Source organism: Erinaceus europaeus, chromosome 2, assembly GCF_950295315.1.
Source record: "Erinaceus europaeus chromosome 2, mEriEur2.1, whole genome shotgun sequence".
NCBI classification, from domain to species: domain Eukaryota; kingdom Metazoa; phylum Chordata; class Mammalia; order Eulipotyphla; family Erinaceidae; genus Erinaceus; species Erinaceus europaeus.
The window spans coordinates 52977569-52997562 of NC_080163.1; the positions used below are offsets into that span (position 1 = coordinate 52977569).

The 19994-nt window shown below is 43.3% G+C and overlaps 1 protein-coding gene across 1 annotated transcript in view; it reads right to left on the reverse strand.

Moving 5' to 3' along the window:
* The window catches only part of LOC132532419 (serine/threonine-protein phosphatase 2A 55 kDa regulatory subunit B beta isoform), a 51141-nt gene extending 32604 nt beyond the window's left edge, over positions 1–18537 (reverse strand). Inside the window, exon 1 of the mRNA XM_060180495.1 lies at positions 18373–18537. Coding sequence (XP_060036478.1) covers positions 18373–18511 — 139 coding nt within the window. The 5' untranslated portion in view covers positions 18512–18537. The remainder of the gene's footprint in view (positions 1–18372) is intronic.
* Between the last annotated feature and the right edge of the window lie 1457 nt (positions 18538–19994).

Here is a 19994-nt window from a genome sequence, read left to right on the forward strand (position 1 = left end):
TTATGTTCCCCCAGTACCAGGTCTCCCCAGCTACCACCAAGTTTGCCAGGGCAGAGGGGAAGTGTTTCTAGGTGTCACCTATCAACAGTTTCAACTGTGGGTTTTAGACTTTGGTTTGAATTTATACTTATGACTCAGTTATAGGCTTTGTGTACATTACTTGCTTTTCTGAGTCTCAAAGTTCTTATTTATAACTCTGAGCTCACCAAATCTTGTTGTGTTAAGAATAAAATATGTATGATTACAGAGAACTTATCACAGGCCAGGAATTACCTTTTTGAGTCCTCACAACAGGGTCCGCAGTTGACAGAGGGAGACATGCAGCTTAGGGAGGGAGGTCAGGTACAGGTAGCTTATCCAAGTTGCCCACACTTTGTCTAACACCAGAACATTATTTCCCATTGGTGAATATTCTTTCTCTTTCTTCATTCTCACTAGAGCGCTGTTTCTAAATCACAAAGACCTGCAAACAGCTTTTTTTCCTACTTTCACAAACCCCAATAGAGTTGATGACCTTATATCTGAAAGCTATTACATGACTTTTCTCTCTCCCTTCCCTTCCATTTTCCTTTTATTTTCCTTTCCTGGCCAGAGTTTTCACTAGAGCATTGTACCAATATAACTTTACCACTACTAGCAGGCTCTCTCTCTTTTTATTTTTTAAAAATTTTTATTAGTGACTTAATGATTAGCAAAATTGTAAGGTAACAGGGGTACAATTCCATACAATTCCCAATACCAGAGTTCCATGTCCCATCCCCTCCATTGGAAGCTTCCCTATTCTTTACACCTCTGAGAGTATGGACCAAAGATCTTTATGGGAAACAGAAGGTGGAAGGTCTGGCTTCTGTAATTGTTTCTCCACTGGACACGGGCACTGGCAAGTTGATACACACCCCCAGCCTGTTCCATGGGCATTGGCAAGTCAGTACATACCCCCAGCCTGTTCCTGTCTTCCCCTAGTAGGGTAGGACTCTGGTGAGGTAAGGAGAGAGGAGGAGAAACAGCATAGCACTGATCTACTGCTTGTGCAGGTTCCCCTTTGCCTGGTGCTTCTATGTCATGACTAGGGACTCAAACCTGAGTGCTCTTGCATAGTAAAGTGTGTACTCTACCAGGCTAGCTATCTCTTGGCCTCCTGTTGGCATGTGACTCTCAAAGTTTGCTGACAGATATTCAGTTGGATTCAACATTCACTAATAGGCATATTGATAGCTTCTTTTCAATGTCACTCCTTTCCCTCCCACCAGTCTCTTCTATCCTTTGTGGACTGCTGAGTGGAAAAAAAAATAATTCCCTTTTCTGAAGTTCTAAGGTAAGTTCTCATCAGAACACAAGAGTCATGGTGCAGACCACCATAAAATATTATGCTCTCCTTAAATTAGGTTATTATACATAACCCGTGTTAATATGTTATTATTATTTTTTTTTACTGGATTCTGTTATCCAGACCATAAACATTTCAGGAAACCTTCTGGGATAAAATTTTAAAACTAAGAGAACTCTTGAGTTTTAGCTGATTTGATTGCCCTACGTTTATATATTTGGCTTAAGAATCAGAGTATCTGGAGTATTCTGAAGCAGAACAAATTTTTATCTGAGGTTTAGAAATTTTATATATATACCTCTAGCATATATTGTTTAGTATCCATGATCTGTCAGGGACTGTCCCAAGAATGTTTCTACTAAGTAATGCTCTCCACATAGGCAGACAAGCATGCATTATATTAACAGGAATGTGAAATTCTGTGGCCCTACAGTCATGTGTGAATAACATCAACAAACACACTCGAGAGCTACGCACAGAGCTTTGGGGAACATGGAGGAAGCACCAGCAATGACATCTGGCACCACAGTTCATTTTCACAGTCTGACACGTGTTCTGCACAAACGTTTTTGCAACAGTTCCTCTAGGACATTAGGGATCTAAAGCCCATGTTCTGTTTAGAATGGACTTTATAATAGAAACTTTCCATAATTTTATTTTTCTCACCTCATCATGATACTCTACACAGAGGCAGTGACATTTCTTACATGTCTGCCTAGCCCATTGTACTTAGTTCACTATCTTAATGCTTACTGACCAATCAGTCCCTTGCTTTGTGTGATCTCATGGTCTTTTTTCCAAAGCTCAGTGATTCCCTTTTTCTCATATGTAACTCTCCAATGACAATTTTGCTGCACTATAAAGCATTTTAAATGGTGCCAACATTTCACAATGAAGGATTAAAGGTGCCCATCCATGAGATAAATCCTATTTCAAGCCGTATGTTTAGATGAATGATAGAAAATAAAAGCAAGTTATCATTATAAGCCTCATGGGGGTGAGCACTCCCCTGCCTTCTGTTGCCCCTCAATTGTACTTAAGGATGGTGGGAGGCCAGCAGGTGCTTTAATGCACTCAGTAGATAAAGGGACCAGTCCCGATGGGCTGGAAGCTGCTAGAGTGGACAGTAGATATTACATCTCAGTTACTGATACCACCTGCTGAGCTGTCAAAATAGAGCCTCATGTGAGCCTCATGGGGACTCAAATTACTGATATACTTAAACATGGGTCAATTACACCCATGCTAGTCCTCCTTCCCCACTCTGTCCTCCAGTATCAGGCAAATCCTAAAGGCAGCTGTCCTCACTATATGGAATGAAAAAAAAAAATCCAAGATAAATCTGTAATCTTTGTTGGCTTCTTAGACCTATCTTTTCTAGGTCTTGATTTACTTGATTTTCAAAAGAAAAAAAAATACTCAAAGGGGTTTTTGAAGATCAATTAAGATAGTAAACGAGAAGGACCTTTGTAGATATGAAGGTGCTAGATAGAAAAAAGTTATGTTGGGGAGTTGAGCAGTAGCACAGCGGGTTAAGCACAGATGGCGCCAAAGCACAAAGACTGGTGTAAGGATCCAGGTTTGAGCCCCCCGCTCCCCACCTGCAGGGAAGTCACTTCATAAGCAGTGAAACAGGTCTGCAGGTGTCTTGTCTTTCTCTCCCCCTCTGTCTTCCCCTCCTCTCTCCATTTCTCTCTGTCCTATCCAACAATGATGACATCAATAGCATAGATAACAACAATAATAAAACAACAAGGGCAACAAAAGGGAATAAATAAATATTTTTAAAAAAGAAGAAAAGCTATGTTATGGGCTAGGTGTTGATGCCACACCTGGTTAAACGCACACATTATAGTGCACAAGAACCTGGGTTCAAGCCCCTGGTCCCCACCTGCAGGGGGAAAGCTTCATGAGTGGTGAAGTAGAGCTGCAGGTGTCTCTTTCTCCCCCTTCCTTCTCAATTTCTCTTAGTCTCTATCCAATAATTAATAAATAAAACATGAAAAAGCTATCAGTTTAATCACTTTATGCTGTTATCCCCCTTTTCTCTGTCCTATCAAATCAATAATATATGACTTAAAAAATAAACAGCCTGAAGTAGTAAAGTCTAGCTATGACAATCAGTGCATAAAACAAATACATAAGACTGTATGCACATATACTATTTTCTAGGCATGTGTCTTTCACAATCTCATTAACAAATATTTAGGATTAAAATATTTATTTACTTATGTAACAGCCTATGTATAGAGGGGGGGGGGAAATAAAGCACTTTGATCATATGGAGAAACTATTTTATGGGAGAGTCATAAGGAAAATCAGGCTCTCAAAAACTATAGTATTAGTTGATGGAGGGCACCTTAGTCCTACTTAAGGATCCAGGAATTCTTCCTGAAGCAGATGTACTGACCTGAAATTTGAAGAGTGTAGTAAGTAGAATAATGACTCCTCAGGGATGTTCATATCCTTATCCCTAGAAACTGTGTTATGTGACTTCCCATGGCAAAAGGGAAATAAATTATTTATCAACTGACCTTACACATAAGGAGATTATTCTGGGCTACTTTTATGTCAACCATAAAAGTCTTTAAAAGTCAAAGAGGGAGGCAGATGAGAGGAATCAGTGGGATAGGATGCTAGAAGGACTTGTTGGCTTTGAAGATGGGGAAAGGGGACATAAACTAATGGATGCAGCAGGCCTCTAGAAGGTGGAAAAGGCAAGGAAATGGGTCCACCCATAGCCCCCTCCAAAAGGGAACAGAGCTCTGCCAACACTTTGATTTTTACCCAGCAAGACTCATGCCAGACTTCTGACTTGCAAAGCTTCCAAGATGATACACTGCATCCTTTCCAGTCACTGTTTTGTGGTAGTTGTTACAGCAGCTATAGGGAATGAATGTTCTATCTCCTCAGGGTGGGAAGGGCTGGGCTACTGTGAGATCTAGCCTGCCCTGGCAGAGCACTCTGGTGGCCCTCCCTGGGGAAGGTCCTACCCAAGTATTTCCTTGACTGGGGTCCTCTTGAACCTCTGATTCAGTTGCCCACTTGGTGTCTGTGACTGCTCTATCAGTAGTGACTTTGCACAATGACAACAGGCAAGTTGACCTAGAGGCATCTGAAACTCAGATCACCCAATGACCCCTATAGCCTCACAGCCAACCTTTCTGGTGTGTCTCTGGGGCTGCAGCCCTGTGCCTGAGCCATCTTCAGCTCCTCCTGACTTCTCATTCAAGACCCCTGGTGGGGGAGAGGGCAGGAAGGTGTCAACCGCTAATGAATGACATCCACCTCCAAAATTAATAAGCCTTCCAGTTCTATAGAAAATCCACTTAACTAGAGCCTCCAGGATAACTAATTGACACAACTGGTTAAATTAATCAAAAATGGAAATGAGGGTGGAAGAAGTGGATGGGGGAAGGGATTCTATTTCTACTCTCAGTTTAGGCTGGCTTGTTCTGTTGTTAATTGCTGCTAAGCTTGAAAGGGGAAGACACTGGATTGGGGGGTAGGGACAAATGAATACCCACTCCTTGTAGCAAGTCTGTTCGGCTTTTTTTTCCAGGAGTGGAGGGAGAGGGGTGTCTGTATGTGTTTATAATCCTGTCATCAGGCACAAGCGTTTTAATAAGGGCCTTGTCTTTTTAACCTAACCAAGCTCCCCTGAAATAAACACTGTTAATTATGCCCCTGATCAATACTGAACCCCCTTTGGAGGCTATGCCAGACCTCAGAGGTTTTAAGATTCCATCGCATTTTCAGCTGGTGTCTTTGGTCACAATCCATCAGAGACCTGGGGGATGAGCTGCAGGTTTACTTAGAGATATAGTGGTCTATAGAATCGAGGCTTGGCAGTTACAGTTGTAGATGAGGCTGATGAGTGGAGACAGTACATTCCAGGTTCTGTGCAAGGACAGAGGTGATTTTGCCACTTGGTAACTTGGTTTGTGTGTGTGTGTGTGTGTGTGTGTGTGTGTGTGTGTGTGTGTGTGTGTGTGTGTGTGTTGGGGGGGGAGGGATCCTACAGATGGGGATTATAGAAAACACAGCTCCAGCAATGATCCTTCTAGATGCTAGAAACAGAACATGCTCTTTAGAAGATCAAGCTCCGGATGACCTGATGAAACTTGGACTGGGTAGGCTGTATTGTACCAAAGCAAAGGACCATGGAGAAGGATAGGAAGCGATGGGATGCAGGGCTTCTGGCATCCTGGTGCATGATGATGCAAAAGGGACCTAGACTGGGGGAGAGAGTGTCTTGCAGACACCTATAATGGGGAGATGGCAGGCTTTACCTGTGTGTCAACAGCCATATCATAAACCATTAACCTCCCAATAAACTGGGGGAAAAACCCACACTTTGGGGGCCAGGTGGTAGTATACCCGGTTGAGCACACCTCATGCAAAAAGCAAGGATCCTGGTTCAAGCCCCTGCTCCCCACCTGCAGGGGGGTTGCTTCACAAGCAGTGAAGCAGGTCTGCAGATGTCTATCTTTCTCTCCCCCTCTCTATCTCCCCCTCCTCTCTCTCTCCCATCCAACAGCAACAGCAGCAGCAGAAGCAGCAACAATGGAAAAAGAGATGGCCTCCAGGAGCAGTGGATTGTAGGCAGGTACCCAGCCCCCAGCGATAACCCTGGAGGCAAAACAACAAACACACAACCTCCCCCAACACTTCTCCTGCTACCAATTTCCCTTACTTATAGAAAGAATACATTCTTCAAGAAGCAGACAGATCTGGGTTCATTCAAATCATGCTTCTTTCATATGATCTATGGCAAATTTCTGCCCCTATGTGCGCCTCCTCTGTCAATCAAGTTACACCAGTCTTCATGGGTGATAGTGAGACCTCAGTGAGATACAGAGGAATCAAAAATAATGTCTACTCCACCACCCCAGTAAATATCTTCAAAGAACAAGAAAATTTCTCATTGGGGCATTAAACTTGCCGTTTGCATTGGAATTCTACCTGCTTTCCCAAAGGCCACCATAATCATGAACATGCTTGACTTTGAGGCCTAAAGCATGAACATTATACCAGAGCATGACAGAATCAGATGTATTTTTTCTTTTTTTCTTTTTTTGTCACCAGGGTTTTCATTGGAGCTCAATGCCTGCATGACAAACCGACTGTTCCTGGTAGCTATTTATTTATTTACTTATTTTTATTTTATTTTATTGGAAAGACAGAGGGGAATTCAGAGGTAAGGGGGAGATAGAAAGGGAGAAGAAAAGACACCTGTAGCACTGCTTTACTGCATGTGAAGCTTCCCCCCTGAAGGTGGGGAGTAGGACCTTGAACCTGGGTCTTTGTACATGCTAATGTGTGCACTCATTTGGATGCACCACTACCCGGCCCTCAATTTCAGTTTTTCTTTCACACCTGACAAGCAAACTTAAGTGCTGTGGAGTTGAGGGAGATGCAATCTGCCCCCCACACAGTGCTTGGACTCATCTGAAGGAGGGCACCTTCTGTGGCCAAGTCTCAAGTTATAGATTTGCCAGGGCAGAAGGACCTTTCCTATAGCCTCTAGATTCAGGTTTTCAAACATGATGAGACATCACCAACTAGCTGTGTCCTAGTCACCTCAACCTGGACACGCCCCAAAGAGAACTCTGTCTACTTTCCAGGTCAAGCCTGCTCCTTTTCAATCATCTCTCTTCAGTATATGTTTTTAGCATACTCTCAGTTGCTTAAGACCCAAACCTAAGAGTAATCTTATATTCCTCACTTTCTATCACCTTTCTGCCTTTAATCCCTCAGCAACTCTTCCTAGCCTTATCTCCTGAGTAGATCCTATATCTGCCCACGAATCACTCTGTCATTACCCTCAGCATAGGCAGTACCAATGCCATTTATTTTCCAGATGGTGACAGATTAGTTGCCTACTTGTAACTGTCCACTGGTCATATCTCACTAGAATAGAACCCAGGTTCTCTGACTTAGTATATAAGGAGGCATGAACTGCTCCCAGCCTCCCCTTTGTAACCTCCCTACCTTTTTTCTTTTAGATAGAGACAGAATACAGTAGAGAGGGAGATAGAGAAATAGAGAGAGATGAATCACAGCATCTAAGTTTCCTTCAATGTGGTGGGGTCTGGGCTGGAACCTGGGTTGTGAACTTGGCAATGCAGCAGACAATCCAAGTGATCTATTTTGTCAGCCCCCATCCTACCTTCTCTTTAATCTCACCTGCTCTACTGTTCCTTCATGCACTAGCCTTCACTCACTGGCCTTTAATCCATTCTCTAAACACATAAATTTGCTTCTATGCTCGGGCTTTCATGCTTAGATGTTACCTTTCTGCCTTCTTTTGACAAGTCAGGCCTCAGTTCAAAGGCTTTCCCTCACCCAGTGGAAGTAGCTCTACTGCCATGACTCTTTGAACCTGTTTAATTTGATTACAGCTTTTCTCACTGCCTGGAATTATCCTTGTTTATCTGTATACTCACACAGCAGGTCCTTGAATAGTATCATTTTGTTCAGTGATGATAAGAAGAAAAAAAGCTAATCACGGCAGATGGTGAGTGAAATTATGTCATTCAAAGACCTGCTTTCATTATACATTCACTGGTTTAACTTTAGCTTCCAAGAATCTATCAATGAAGTTAAGAAGGACTTTTCCTATGTTTTCTGTTCTCCCTCTCCAGTAGAGCTGGGTGTCTTAAAGGCAAGAAGAAGTAGGTGTTGAAACATCTTGGTTGGATAAGTGGCTTTTGGTTAAGGCTTGAATGGATCCCCCTGTCCTGTCACCTGTTCTTGGGTGGCCATCAAGTATCACTAATCCTCTGAGCTGCTGCCCCCATGTCTGGATGTGGCCCATTACTGTACATGTCTTACAGGGATGCCAAGATCATTGAATGAGCTCAGACTTTGGAAGTTTTTTGAGTTTAGTGAAGTGTTGTAAGAGGTCAGTTGTGATGACAGCTGATTACTACACTGACATCTACTGCTCCATGTGTTTCTGATCTCAGACATGGAAGCAACTGTGATGCCTCATTACACCCCTAACTAAGCTTCACCTTCATAGGACGTGCTATCTCTTTCATTCTCTGTGTGCCCTAATATGGGGAGGTAGTCCTGTCTTATAGATAGGTAAACGGAGGCACAGAGAATATCATTATTATCATTAATATCACTTGATCAGGAGTTGGATATTGGCACGCTGGGTTAAATTACACATTTTCTTATGTGCAAAGACTCAGATTCAAGCTCCATTTATAGGGGGGAAGCTTCACAAGTGGTGGAACAGTGCTGCAGAAGTCTCCCTCTTATTTTTCTCTCTGCCTATGTCTCCTCCCTCTCTGAATTTCTCTCTGTCCTGTGTAAAATAAATAAATGAATGGACCTTAAAATTGAAAAAGAATAAAGATCGCTTGAGTAGGCTTTAGACATAGGCTGAGAGTGGGTACCAGGTTGATTTTCCTCCCTTACCTCCTCCCCTTGTTTCTGAGTTCATTTTCTGTTCCTGTTTAGTTGACAGCAGGGAAGAGACACAGCTCTGGGACATGCCTAAGGGAATGCTCTTGTCCCCCTCCCCCTCCATACACACACACCAAATTCCTGTGTTGAAGTGAAATTCCCAATGCACTGGTATCTGGAAGCAAAAATTTGGGAGGTGGTTAGTTCCTGAAGGCAGGACTCCTTCAAGTGGGATTAGCACCTCTTTTTTTTTAAAATTTATTTATTCCCTTTTGTTGCCCTTGTTTTATTGTTGTAGTTATTATTGCTGTTGGTACTGATGTCATCATTGTTGGATAGGACAGAGAGAAATGGAGAGAGGGGGAGAGAAAGATAGACACCTGCAGACCTGCTTCACCGCCTGTGAAGTGACTCCCCTGCAGGTGGGGAGCCGGGGGCTCCAACTGGGATCCTTATGCCGGTCCTTGTGCTTAGCTCCACATGCACTTAACCTGCTGCGCTACTGCCCAACTCCCAAGGGATTAGCACCTTTATAAAGAACACCCCAGAAAACTCCTTCTTCTCCTTTCTACTCTGTGAGGTGGATCTTCTAATGTGAGAAGATGGCTGTCTAAGAGCCAGGTAAGAGATCCCCACTGCATGCCAAATCTGCTAGTGTTTGATCTTGGATTTCCCAGCTTTCAGAACTGAGAAAAAAATGTGTGCTATTTAAGCCACCTGGCCTGGTTGTGTTCTTTTGTAACACTGAGAGTGGACTAAGCCAGGAAACACCATTCTGGGCTATGAAATACCTTGCCTGTGTCTTTGACCTAAGTTAGGTGGTATCCAGGGTGTGCACATGGAAATGACCCTCTGAGCAGCACCACCTATGGGGAAGAGGGCTCTTCTGTCAGTCACCAGCACCCCCTGAAATAACAAATGAAATGAAAGAACCAGGCAGTGGTGCAACTGGTAGAGTGCACATGTTACTATGCTCAAGGACCTGGGTTCAACAGCTCTGTCCCTACTTGCAGTTTTAGTTTGAAGTTCAAGCCCCCAATATTTCAGAATATGATTGAATTTGTACAAGTGGAGAACTTAGGGTAGGGGAGGTAGCATAATGGCTACATAAAATAACTTCTATGCCTAGAGTTCCAAAGTCCCAGGTTCAAATCCCATGGCACCATAAGCCAGAGCTGAGCAGTGCTCTGATAAAAAAGAAGCAGTAATTAAATAAATGAGGTTATTAACCTGGATCCAAATCCAATGTGACTGGTGTCTTCTCTTTAAGAGGAGGAGTTTTGGACATAAGACACCTACAGAGAGTGGAACACATGAAGACACAGGGGAAAAAAGACTTGTCATCAGCAAGCCAAAGGAAGAAGAACACAGCCTTCCCTCCCAGTCCTTAGAAGGCACAAGCCTGACTGGTGATACCTTAACCTTGTACTTCTGGCCTTCAGAACAGAAAGATGGTAATTACGACTTTGTTCTGTAAGCTACCTAGTCTGTTGCAGCAACTCTAGTGAGTGAATCCACCTTCCATTTGCCTTTATCCAGATGTGGCTGTTCTGCTAGTGTTCCCTCAAGCCCTTCTCCAGCCTGGGTGTGGGTAAGTCTGTCGCTGGGAAGATAATTATGCCTCTGCCCTCATGGGAGACTTCACTCTAGTTGAATAGAACCAGTGAACAAAGCACAAACATCTACAGATGAGTGCTACACAAGAAATAAAGCAATCAGGCCAGGGAAACAGCTCAGTGTGTTAAAGCACAGTGGTAGTTTGTTGGAGGCTCCAAAGTCTCAAGTTCAATCTCCAGCACCACCATAAGTCAGACCTAATAACACTCTGATATCTCTCTCTCTCTCTCTCTCTGTCATCAAAATACATTATTTTTTGGATAGAGACAGAAATTGAGAGGGGAGGGAAAAACAAGGAGAGACACCTGTGGCACTGTTTCACCACTTCTGAAGCTTCTCCCCTACCAGTGGGGGCTGGGGGCTTGAACCTGGGTTCTTGTGCACTGTAATTGTGTGCTCAACCAGGTGTGCCACCACCTTACCCCCAAACAAACAAACAAATCTTTAAGAAATATATAGAAATTGGGTGATGAGCAGCTGGGGAAGTGACTCAGCTGCTTGAGCACAATTCATACATGCTGAGGTCCTGGGGTTGAGCTCTAGCACTAAACAGGATGGAACAGCGTTTTGGTCTATTTCTCCTATTAAAAAAAAAAAAAAAGAAAAACAGGGAGGTGCGAGATAAATATAGCACAGTAACATCTCCCTAGAAGCCTAAATATGAGAACAGATCAAACCAGAAGCATGATGAGAGAGCATTCCAGCCAGAGGAAGAACTTGTACAAAGGCCCTGAGGCAGGGCAGGCTGGAGTGTCGAAGATGCAGATAATAGGCCAGCATGGGGAGCTGAGGATGGAGAGATGGGTAAGGAATGGATTTAGGAGAACCATGGCAAGGAGATGGGATTGAATGCCACCTTGGAATTCATCATACCTGGTCAGTTTCTACACATAACCTCCAGCACTCTTGCATCAAAAGGGACAAGCATGACACACCCACCAAGTGCAGCTGCCATTAGCACCCTGTTGTTTTAGACATTAAAATCTCAAACTGCAAATGAAATGAGGGGAAAAAAACACCCAGAGAAATGCTGGGTCTTCCCTTACAACCCCTGCTGAGCCTGCAGAATGAGGGACATATGGAAATTAATATATGCAGTTCTGATAGCGCGGAGCTCCTCGGCATTTTGATTAAATGCTGACGGTTATTAAATATCTTCCTCCTTGGAGCTCATCTCTCGAAAGCCAATGTTGCTTTTCATTCTGAACTCTGATGAACTGTCTCAATTCTGCATGCACCTCGGCTGAAACGTGGCCCCCGCAGAAGGCTGGCATGGGAGGGGGAGGGAGAAAAATCAATATGAAATGTCAGGCAGGAGGTCAGACTGAACTTGTTTTCCTAGCTGGCAGGAGCCAGGGCCTCTGAACAAAGGGAGATGGCCTCCTGAGAAGGTTGCCACTTCAGACGAGTCGAGTCAGGAAAATGAATTCTGTTCACTTCTTAACTAGATTAGGAGTTTGGTGGCTCACAACTTAGAGGTTGCTGGTATTGGGGTGGGAACTTAAGGCCACTAGCTAACTCCTGGGCCTCCATAGAGACTGTCCCCCCACCATGGAGGGACTGAGGGAGGGGGTGTCCCTGCATGTACTGCTCACTAAACCACCTGAATTCTTCCCAGGACTCTTCCCTGCTTTCCCCAGGTAACTGTTCTATCTTTTGGCCTTAATGGAGCAGCCACTGATTTGGGCTGTGAGATTGTCTGCACATTCTCATAGAGTCTTGCTTATTGTGCCTCTTTTCAGACCACGGTCCACACTTGCAATGGGGAATACACATCTGTCCCTTTAATAGTATGGTCACTTTGTGTGAAAATTTGACTAGGGTATGGGATAACCAGATAATTTGGCCCAACAAGATTCTGGCTGTTTCCATGAGGGTGTTTTGGAATACATTTAAGTTGATAGATTTAACTGCAGTCACTAGGGAGGGCACCTGCTTTGCCAAGCAGGCCACCTAGTTCAAACTCTGGCATGACCCAGGAGTACTATGACACTGGTGGAGGCTTTGATGAAATGATGTCCCTTTCTCACCCTCTGTGGCTCTTTTTCCAAACTGCCTTATTGCATTTTTAAAAATGTTTTATCTAATTTAATTTATTTATTATTGCATAGAGACTGAGAGAAACTGAATGGAGAGGGGGAGATAGAGAGCGAAAGAGAGACCTGCAGCCCTGATTCACCACTCATGAAGCTTTCCCCCTGCAGGTGGGGACAGGGACTTGAACCCAGGTCCTTGTGCACTTAAAAAGGTATGCCACTGCCAAGCCCCTGCTTTATTGGATTTATATGACTATGCAAATTGCTTTAATGATTTATATGACTATGCAAGATGATGGGGGAAGTCTCTCTTTTTATATGAAAAAGGTGAGTGAAGGCAGTGAAGTCCCAGAGATGACAGTAACAACAAGCAGACTGCCTTCCCTGAGGTGGGTGGGCCTCATCTGATCATTCGAAGATCTGAGCAGAACAAAAAAGTAGCTGGACCCTCTTCCTAGTAAGGATGAAGTCCTTTGCCTGGCTCCTTGGAACTCATGTTTTTTTTTTTTTTTTCTTGCCTTTGCACTCAGAAAGAAACATGAATACTTCCTATGTCTTGGGCCTTTGAATTTGGAGTAGAATTAACACCATCAGGCTTCTGGGTCTCCTGTGGTCCCACTGCAGAACCTGGGACTTGTCAGCCCCTATATTCATGTAAGCCAGTTTTCTATAGTCTTTCTTTTATTGTTGTTATTGTAGGCGCTGTTGAGCTGACAAGAGTTGCTATTTTTCAGATGGACAGAGACAGAAGGAGGGGGAAAGATACAGCAGCACCAAAACTTCCCCCAGTGCTGTGAGTACTGGGATGGAACCTGGGTTATGTACATGCCAAAGCAGGTGTAGTATCTAGGTTAGCTATCTTGCTGGCCCTTGTATAGAATCTCCTTTTCCCCTATTTTTTAATTAGTGATTTAAAACATTTCATTTTATTTAATTTCTTTTAATAGGAGAGAAATTGAGAGGGAGGAGGAGATAGCGACAGAGACATCTGCAACACTGCTTCATGACTTGTGAAGTTGCCAACCTGCAGGTGGGGACTGTGGGCTTGAACTCGGGTCCTTACACACTGTAACATGTATGCTCTACCAGGTGTGCCACCACACAGATCCTTGGTGATTTAGTTGACTGAAGTCACAGGAGTAGACGTCCACACTACACCCATCACCAAAGTTCTGTGACTCCCTTCCCATAGTTCTCACACAAAATTTGAGAGACAGTTTGGTCTTTTTTTTCTATAAGTTTATCTGTTTTAATTCTGTTTAGTTCACACATATAAGTGAAACCAGCTGTCTTTTACCTCTTTGTTAAGCATAATCACTTCCAGTTCCATCCACTTTGTCCTAAAGGATCAACTATAGACTTTTTATATCTACAATGCCCTTGTACCTACTGATCTACCTTAGTATGTATCTAAACATATATCTAAAATCTCCATCTTTTACCTTTATAGCTTGAGCTGTTTCTCCTGTTAAGTTTTATCTTCTTATGGACACTAAAACAGAGAATGAGGGCTAAAAGAAAGGAATTCATGTCTGGTTTTGCTCACTATCATTTCTCCAAGTCTGGTATAGAATCTGACATGCAGTATGTGCTCAAGACACACTGAATGAACATAGAACAGGGTTTTGCACATATGGACCAAGGCTGGAAGCTGCCAGCATCAAGCACCTGCCAGTGTGGAAGAGGGGAATTCAGGAGGAGTCATTGTGGTCACTGCCACCACCATTTAGGAATGTCAGTGTGGCCTACAGACTGCAAGGCCCTCACACACAATACCAACAACTTTGCTATTAAGAAATCCTTGTATAGGGCTGGCAAAATAACTCACTTGGATAGTGTGCTGCTTTGCCATGTGCATGGCACAGATTTAATCCTCTCCCCCTCTCTCCAATGCATTGAAGGAAGTTTCAGTGCTGTGGTCTCTTTGCCTTCCTCCCTCTTTCTCAAAAAAAAAAAAAAAAAAAAAAAAAAAAAAGAAAAAAATCCTTGTTGATTTTATAGCACCTATACCTTCTCCTTTAGAATATAGCTTTGGGGGTAGGGGTAGATAGCATAATGGTTATGCAAACAGACTGCCATGCCTGAGGCTTTGAAGTCCCAGGTTCAATCCCCTGCACCACCATAAACCTGATCAGTGCTCTGGTAAAAATAAATAAATTATACACACACACACACACACACACACACACATATATGTCTTTGGTCCTTCTATATTCTGCTTTTTTTGTTTGTTCATTTTTTAAACTTTATTTATTTTCTAGGCCAGAGATAAACTGAGAGGGGAAGGGGGTAGAGAAGGAGAGAGAGGCAGAGAACTATCTGCAGCACTGCTTTGACACTTGTGAAGCTTTCTCCCTATAGGTAAAGCAGCTGCACCACAGACTAGAACCAGGGTCCTCATGCTTGGTAACACATCACTTAACCAGGTACGCCACCACTTGACCCCCCTGCCTTTACCTCCTGTTTAACCAACTGCTCTAAATATTAAGTCTGGTCATTTTATTTCCCTAGTGGATTTAGTGTGTGTTCACTGAAGTTGAGCAAAAAACAGAAACATCCAAGTTCTTTTTCATTGCCATTGAGACCAGGTCTACCTTCCTTCCCAGCCTCTTCCTTCTTCAAGCCATCTCCTCCACACCAACTGCTCACCTTGTCACCCTGCAGTCTGACTTCCAATGGCTTGGTACTATGCATGAGTTAACCCTTCTGTCTTGAATGCTTCTCCTCACTGGCGTATGTAAGAAAGTATTATTAAGCATCTGCCATAGGGCTCTGGGCTGTAGCATATATGGTTGAACATACACAGGACCTGGATGTAAGCCTCTGGGTCCCATCTATAACAGGGAAACTTCACAAGTGGTGAAATAGTACTGAAGGTCTCTCTCCCTCTCCCTCCTCCCCTCTCTCTCATCCTCTACCACTCTTCCTTCACTTTCAACTTATGTTTCTTCAAAATAAACAAATGAAATATATATTTAAAAACATCTAAAGTAGTCAGTTACTATTTTAGGTGAGGAAAAGTCCATGTGCTCAAGGAACTAAGTAAGCACTTAGGCACTTTCTAATAGTGTCTGCTATAGACACTTCCGGAGGCGGGGCTACAGAGTAGAAGCAGCTGTATTTCTCTCCTCTCCCTGGTCAACTAAGAATAACAAAGATCACCTGCAAACACAAGACATGACTCTGAATACTTTGGGAACCCACCAAGTCACAGGTTAGGAGTGAGTAATGAAGCTAAAAAAATCTACTTATAGTTAAAAAGCCCACAGGCTCCCATAGCCTACAGGGAAGATAAAGAAAAAAGAGAGTTTAACAGCCACCTGCTTCACCTTAAGGATTGAGACAACATTGAAACAACTGTTAGTTTCCATAACTGTGAACCCTTTAAGTACCTTACTTAGACACAAGTCAATCCAGGCAAGTGTGGGTCTGATGTATTGCACCAAAGTAAAAGACTCTGGGGTAGTGGGGGAGGCTTCAGGTCCTGGAACGTGATGGCAGAGGAGGACCTAGAGGGAGCTGAATTGTTATATGGAAAAACTGAGAGATGTGAACAGGGGTAGATGGCATAGTGGTTATGCAAAGAGACTTATTCCTGAGGCTCCAGTCTCAGGCTCATGGTGAATTCACCTTCTTTACCCCATCTTGGATGAAGCTTGAAGATATCATGTTAAGTGAGATAAGTCAGAAACAAAAGGATGACTATGGAATGATCTTACTCAGAGCCAGAAGTTGAAAAACAAGATCAGAAGGGAAAACTCTAAGCAGGAGTTGGTGTGTTGAACCAAAGTAAAAGACTCTGGGTTGGGTGGGGTGGGGAGGGTTCAGGTCCTGGAACATGATGGCAGAGGACTTAGTGGGGGTTGTACTGTTATGTGGAAGTGTTATGCATGTAAAAACTATTGTATTTTACTGTTGACTGTAAACCATTTATCCAATGTTGGATAAATGTTGGGCATTACAACAGCCCACCTGCTCCATTGTTGATACTATGGTCTATTTACATAATCATTGTTTTGCCTAAGACCCGCCCTGCCTGCAGGGTATTGGTTAGAACCTTTGCAATAGTTGCTATGGAAGTTTTCTATCTTCATGTTCTTTTCTCCACCCCCTCTCCTAGCCATTTCCTTTTCCCACTTGCCACTTCAGGTTAAAGACATATATATAAAGGTGTTGTCTCTGATTAATAAAGGTACTGCATTGTGTTCCCGCTCTGCCAAAAGTTCCTGGTCTCTCTCCCACGTCGCTGAGTAAGCAGCAGCCCAGGTTGGCTCTGGTCAAGTTCTCTCCAAGCCAGAGAGCACGTGCCCAGGAAGGAACACCTGCAATGCTAGCCTGGCACCCCAATAAAGAAATAAAAAAAGAATTTCTGTTATGATGGAAATGTCCTTAATCTGTATCAGCTACAATGGTAGCTACTAGCCAAACTTGGTTATGAACACTTGAAATGTGGGGAATATGAATTGAAACTTGCTTTAAGTATAAAATGTACACCATGTTTCTGGAGACTTAGCATGAGATAAAAAGGCTGAACGTTGCTTTAGCAGTTACTAATTATAGGTTTTTCTCCATATCTGAAAATAGAACATTCTTATTTGGTGTGATCTGGTACGTTTCTTTCTTTTTGGTGTGGTGGTGGTGTGGTGTCTTTCTAGATTCTCCATATATATTTAAGATTCTCTCCCTCACAAATGCCTTATGGAATTATACCCTACTATAATCTTTTGCTTTTGGGCTGCAGGGGAGACCTGTGTCAAATTTATGGGACAATAGGCATTTTATATTTTACATGAGAAAACAGAAACTCAGAGAGTTGGACAGAGTCACACAGTTAATAACAGGTGAAGTCTGGCATTGATTTGGTCTGTGAGTTACAAACCATCACAATGAGCCCTCCAGCACACCCTTGACCGACCTCTCTCGCAGTAAATAAGCAAATGGAAGGGATTAATGTGATATTGATACTATGTACCTTGCCTAGTTAGACTTCTACATAGTCAGTCATCAGTTCACTCTCACCATACAGGGATGAAAATTGAAAGCCAGGATCAGGGAGAGAAAAGCTTTCATGTCTGCCTCTTCACAGAAGACTGCAAGATTGCTCTGAGCACAAGGCATTGGCTGCACAAGCACAGCTCTAGTATCTCTAAACAATCTTAGCAGCTGCAGATTATTTAGCTGGAGACACTGGATGTGAATGACCACAGATTTCCTGGTACTTTAATACTGAGGAGGCTTTTCTGTTCTTAAAAAGCCTGCCTTCCACCTATCTCCAAGTCCATTCTGTTCACCACAGCAGTGCCCACTGTGCCAGCAGGTGTCACCTGTTTCCACCAGTCTTCAGGCTGCAAGCATACCTCCTGCACTGGCTAGGGAGCTGCTTTGTCTGGTCAACTCTCTGACAACTCCAGTATTACCAAGGAGTGTGGATGCACTTGACCCTGCTTGGGAACTCTTTACCTTAATGTCCACCAGTGTCATAATAGAGTGCTGGTTCCTACCCATCTACAACTGCTTTTCTCGTATGTTCTCAACCTCCCACACAGTCCTACAGCTCCCATCAACAATGCTGCTAAGATCTGCCCATAAGGGTCTTTGCAGCTCTTCCATTTCCACATCACCGGGTCAGCCTCCTTATCTCTATCCAGTCACATAACAATCCCCCCACCTCTCCTCTCCCTGCCTCCTCAAGTTCATCCCACTGCAGCCAGAGTGATCTTAAGACATAATTCAGATCCTGTCATGACGTTGCATGCCTGGGCTTATGTCTTATTCACCTCTCTACTCCACAGCTGGGAGCAAATGTTTATGGTTTCATCTTTATCAAAGTACGGAATGTGAAGCTGACTTCTGCTTGAGGCCAAGAAGTGACACTTGCAGTTTCTTTCCTCCTGGTAGATGTGTCTAACATGGGGAAGGGGAGAGAACACATCTGGCACCCCTGCCCGGTCCCCATAATCCGTGGGTACTCACATTTGGTGTGTCTGTCACACAGAGCCGATGCCCTCATGTCACACAGTCGGATTGTCCCTTTGCTGCTGCTGTACACGAAAGTGTTGCAGTGATGGGGGTGGAACTCAGCCGCTGTGATCACCTCTGTGAGCTCCTCCATGTTGGCTGGCTTAATGTCAACAATATCTGGCACAGATGAGTCAAGGATGGGACCAGTAAATGGTGGAACCTCAGGTAACCAGAAGATCAACACCTCCTTTTAATGTAACATTAGCATTTACCACATACAAAGGAGCCTCATCACTCAGCCAACAGGCAGATGCTGCTGACTTTGGGCAGGTGAGGCCCAGGGTTTTGAAAGAGAGCATGAGGACTCAGGTGTCTCTGGCTTTTTTTTTAGCATTTCATCCTCCATAACATGAAGATGTAAGCATCTCACTCACCATCAAAATCATCTGCAGATGCAAAAATGCTAAAAAATTCCAAGTTGCAAAGGTTTTCCTTTGCAAACAGTGGTTAAAGAAACCAGTACTGTCTGAACTAAGTATATTTGAATCATCACCAAGATACTTGGGCTAATACATGACATCTAGGATAGACTAAATCCTCAGGAAACTCTCAAGATCTTTAATAATATGTTGATGATAATGACAATGATAATAATAGCTATTATCATTTACTGTAATTCAACCACTGTGACAAGCACATCATATACTTTAACTCACTGAATTCTTAAAAAATTTTTTTCATTATCTTTATTGGAAATTGAGAGGAAGGGAGAGCTAGAGAGGGAGAGAGACAGAGAGACACCTGCAACACTGCTTTATCACTTGTGACGCTTTCCCCCTGCAGGTGGAGACTGAGGGCTTGAACCTGGGTCACTGTGCATTATAACATGTGCACTCAACCAGGTGTGCCACCACCTGGCCCTTCTGAATCCTTCTAACACCTCTGTAACTGGCACTTTCATTAAAATTTTCTGTTTTATCCTTTATTTATTCCTTTTTTTTTTTTTTTTTTTCAGCTTTGGCTTATGGTGATGCTGTGGGATTGAGCCTGAGACCTTTGGTACCTCAGGCATGAAAGTTTTTTTTTTTTGTATATTCACTACACTATCTCCCCAGCCCAACTAGCACTTGTCTTATCTCCATTTTTCAAAGGTGGGAAAAGAGGCTCAGAGAATTTGAAACAACTTTTTCTAAGTCATATGGTTAGAAATGTCAGATGCAAATTTTGCATTCTTTAGTAATTATGCATCATTTCTTTTGTGAAAGGTATATAAGATCTCAAGAGTCTGTAAATAGTGACCCAGTTTAGAGATTATGTGGGAGTTTAACCAAGGGGAAAAAGCTGTTTAGTTGTATGTGGGACAGTTTTAGCTACCCAGGTAACATATCCTTAGTTTTGGCTTAAAAAACATTTTGTTTTATTCCCACCAGGGTTATTGCAGGGACCTGGTGACTGCATGATGAATCCACCACTCCTGACAGTCACCCCCTTTTTTTCTTTCTATTTTTATTTGATGGGGCAGACAGAAATTGAGTGGGGAGGAAATGATAGGGAGTGAGAAAGAGGGGGCACCTGCAGCCCTGCTTCGATGCTCATGAAGCTTTCCCCCTGCGGGAGGGAAGCAGGGGCTCAAA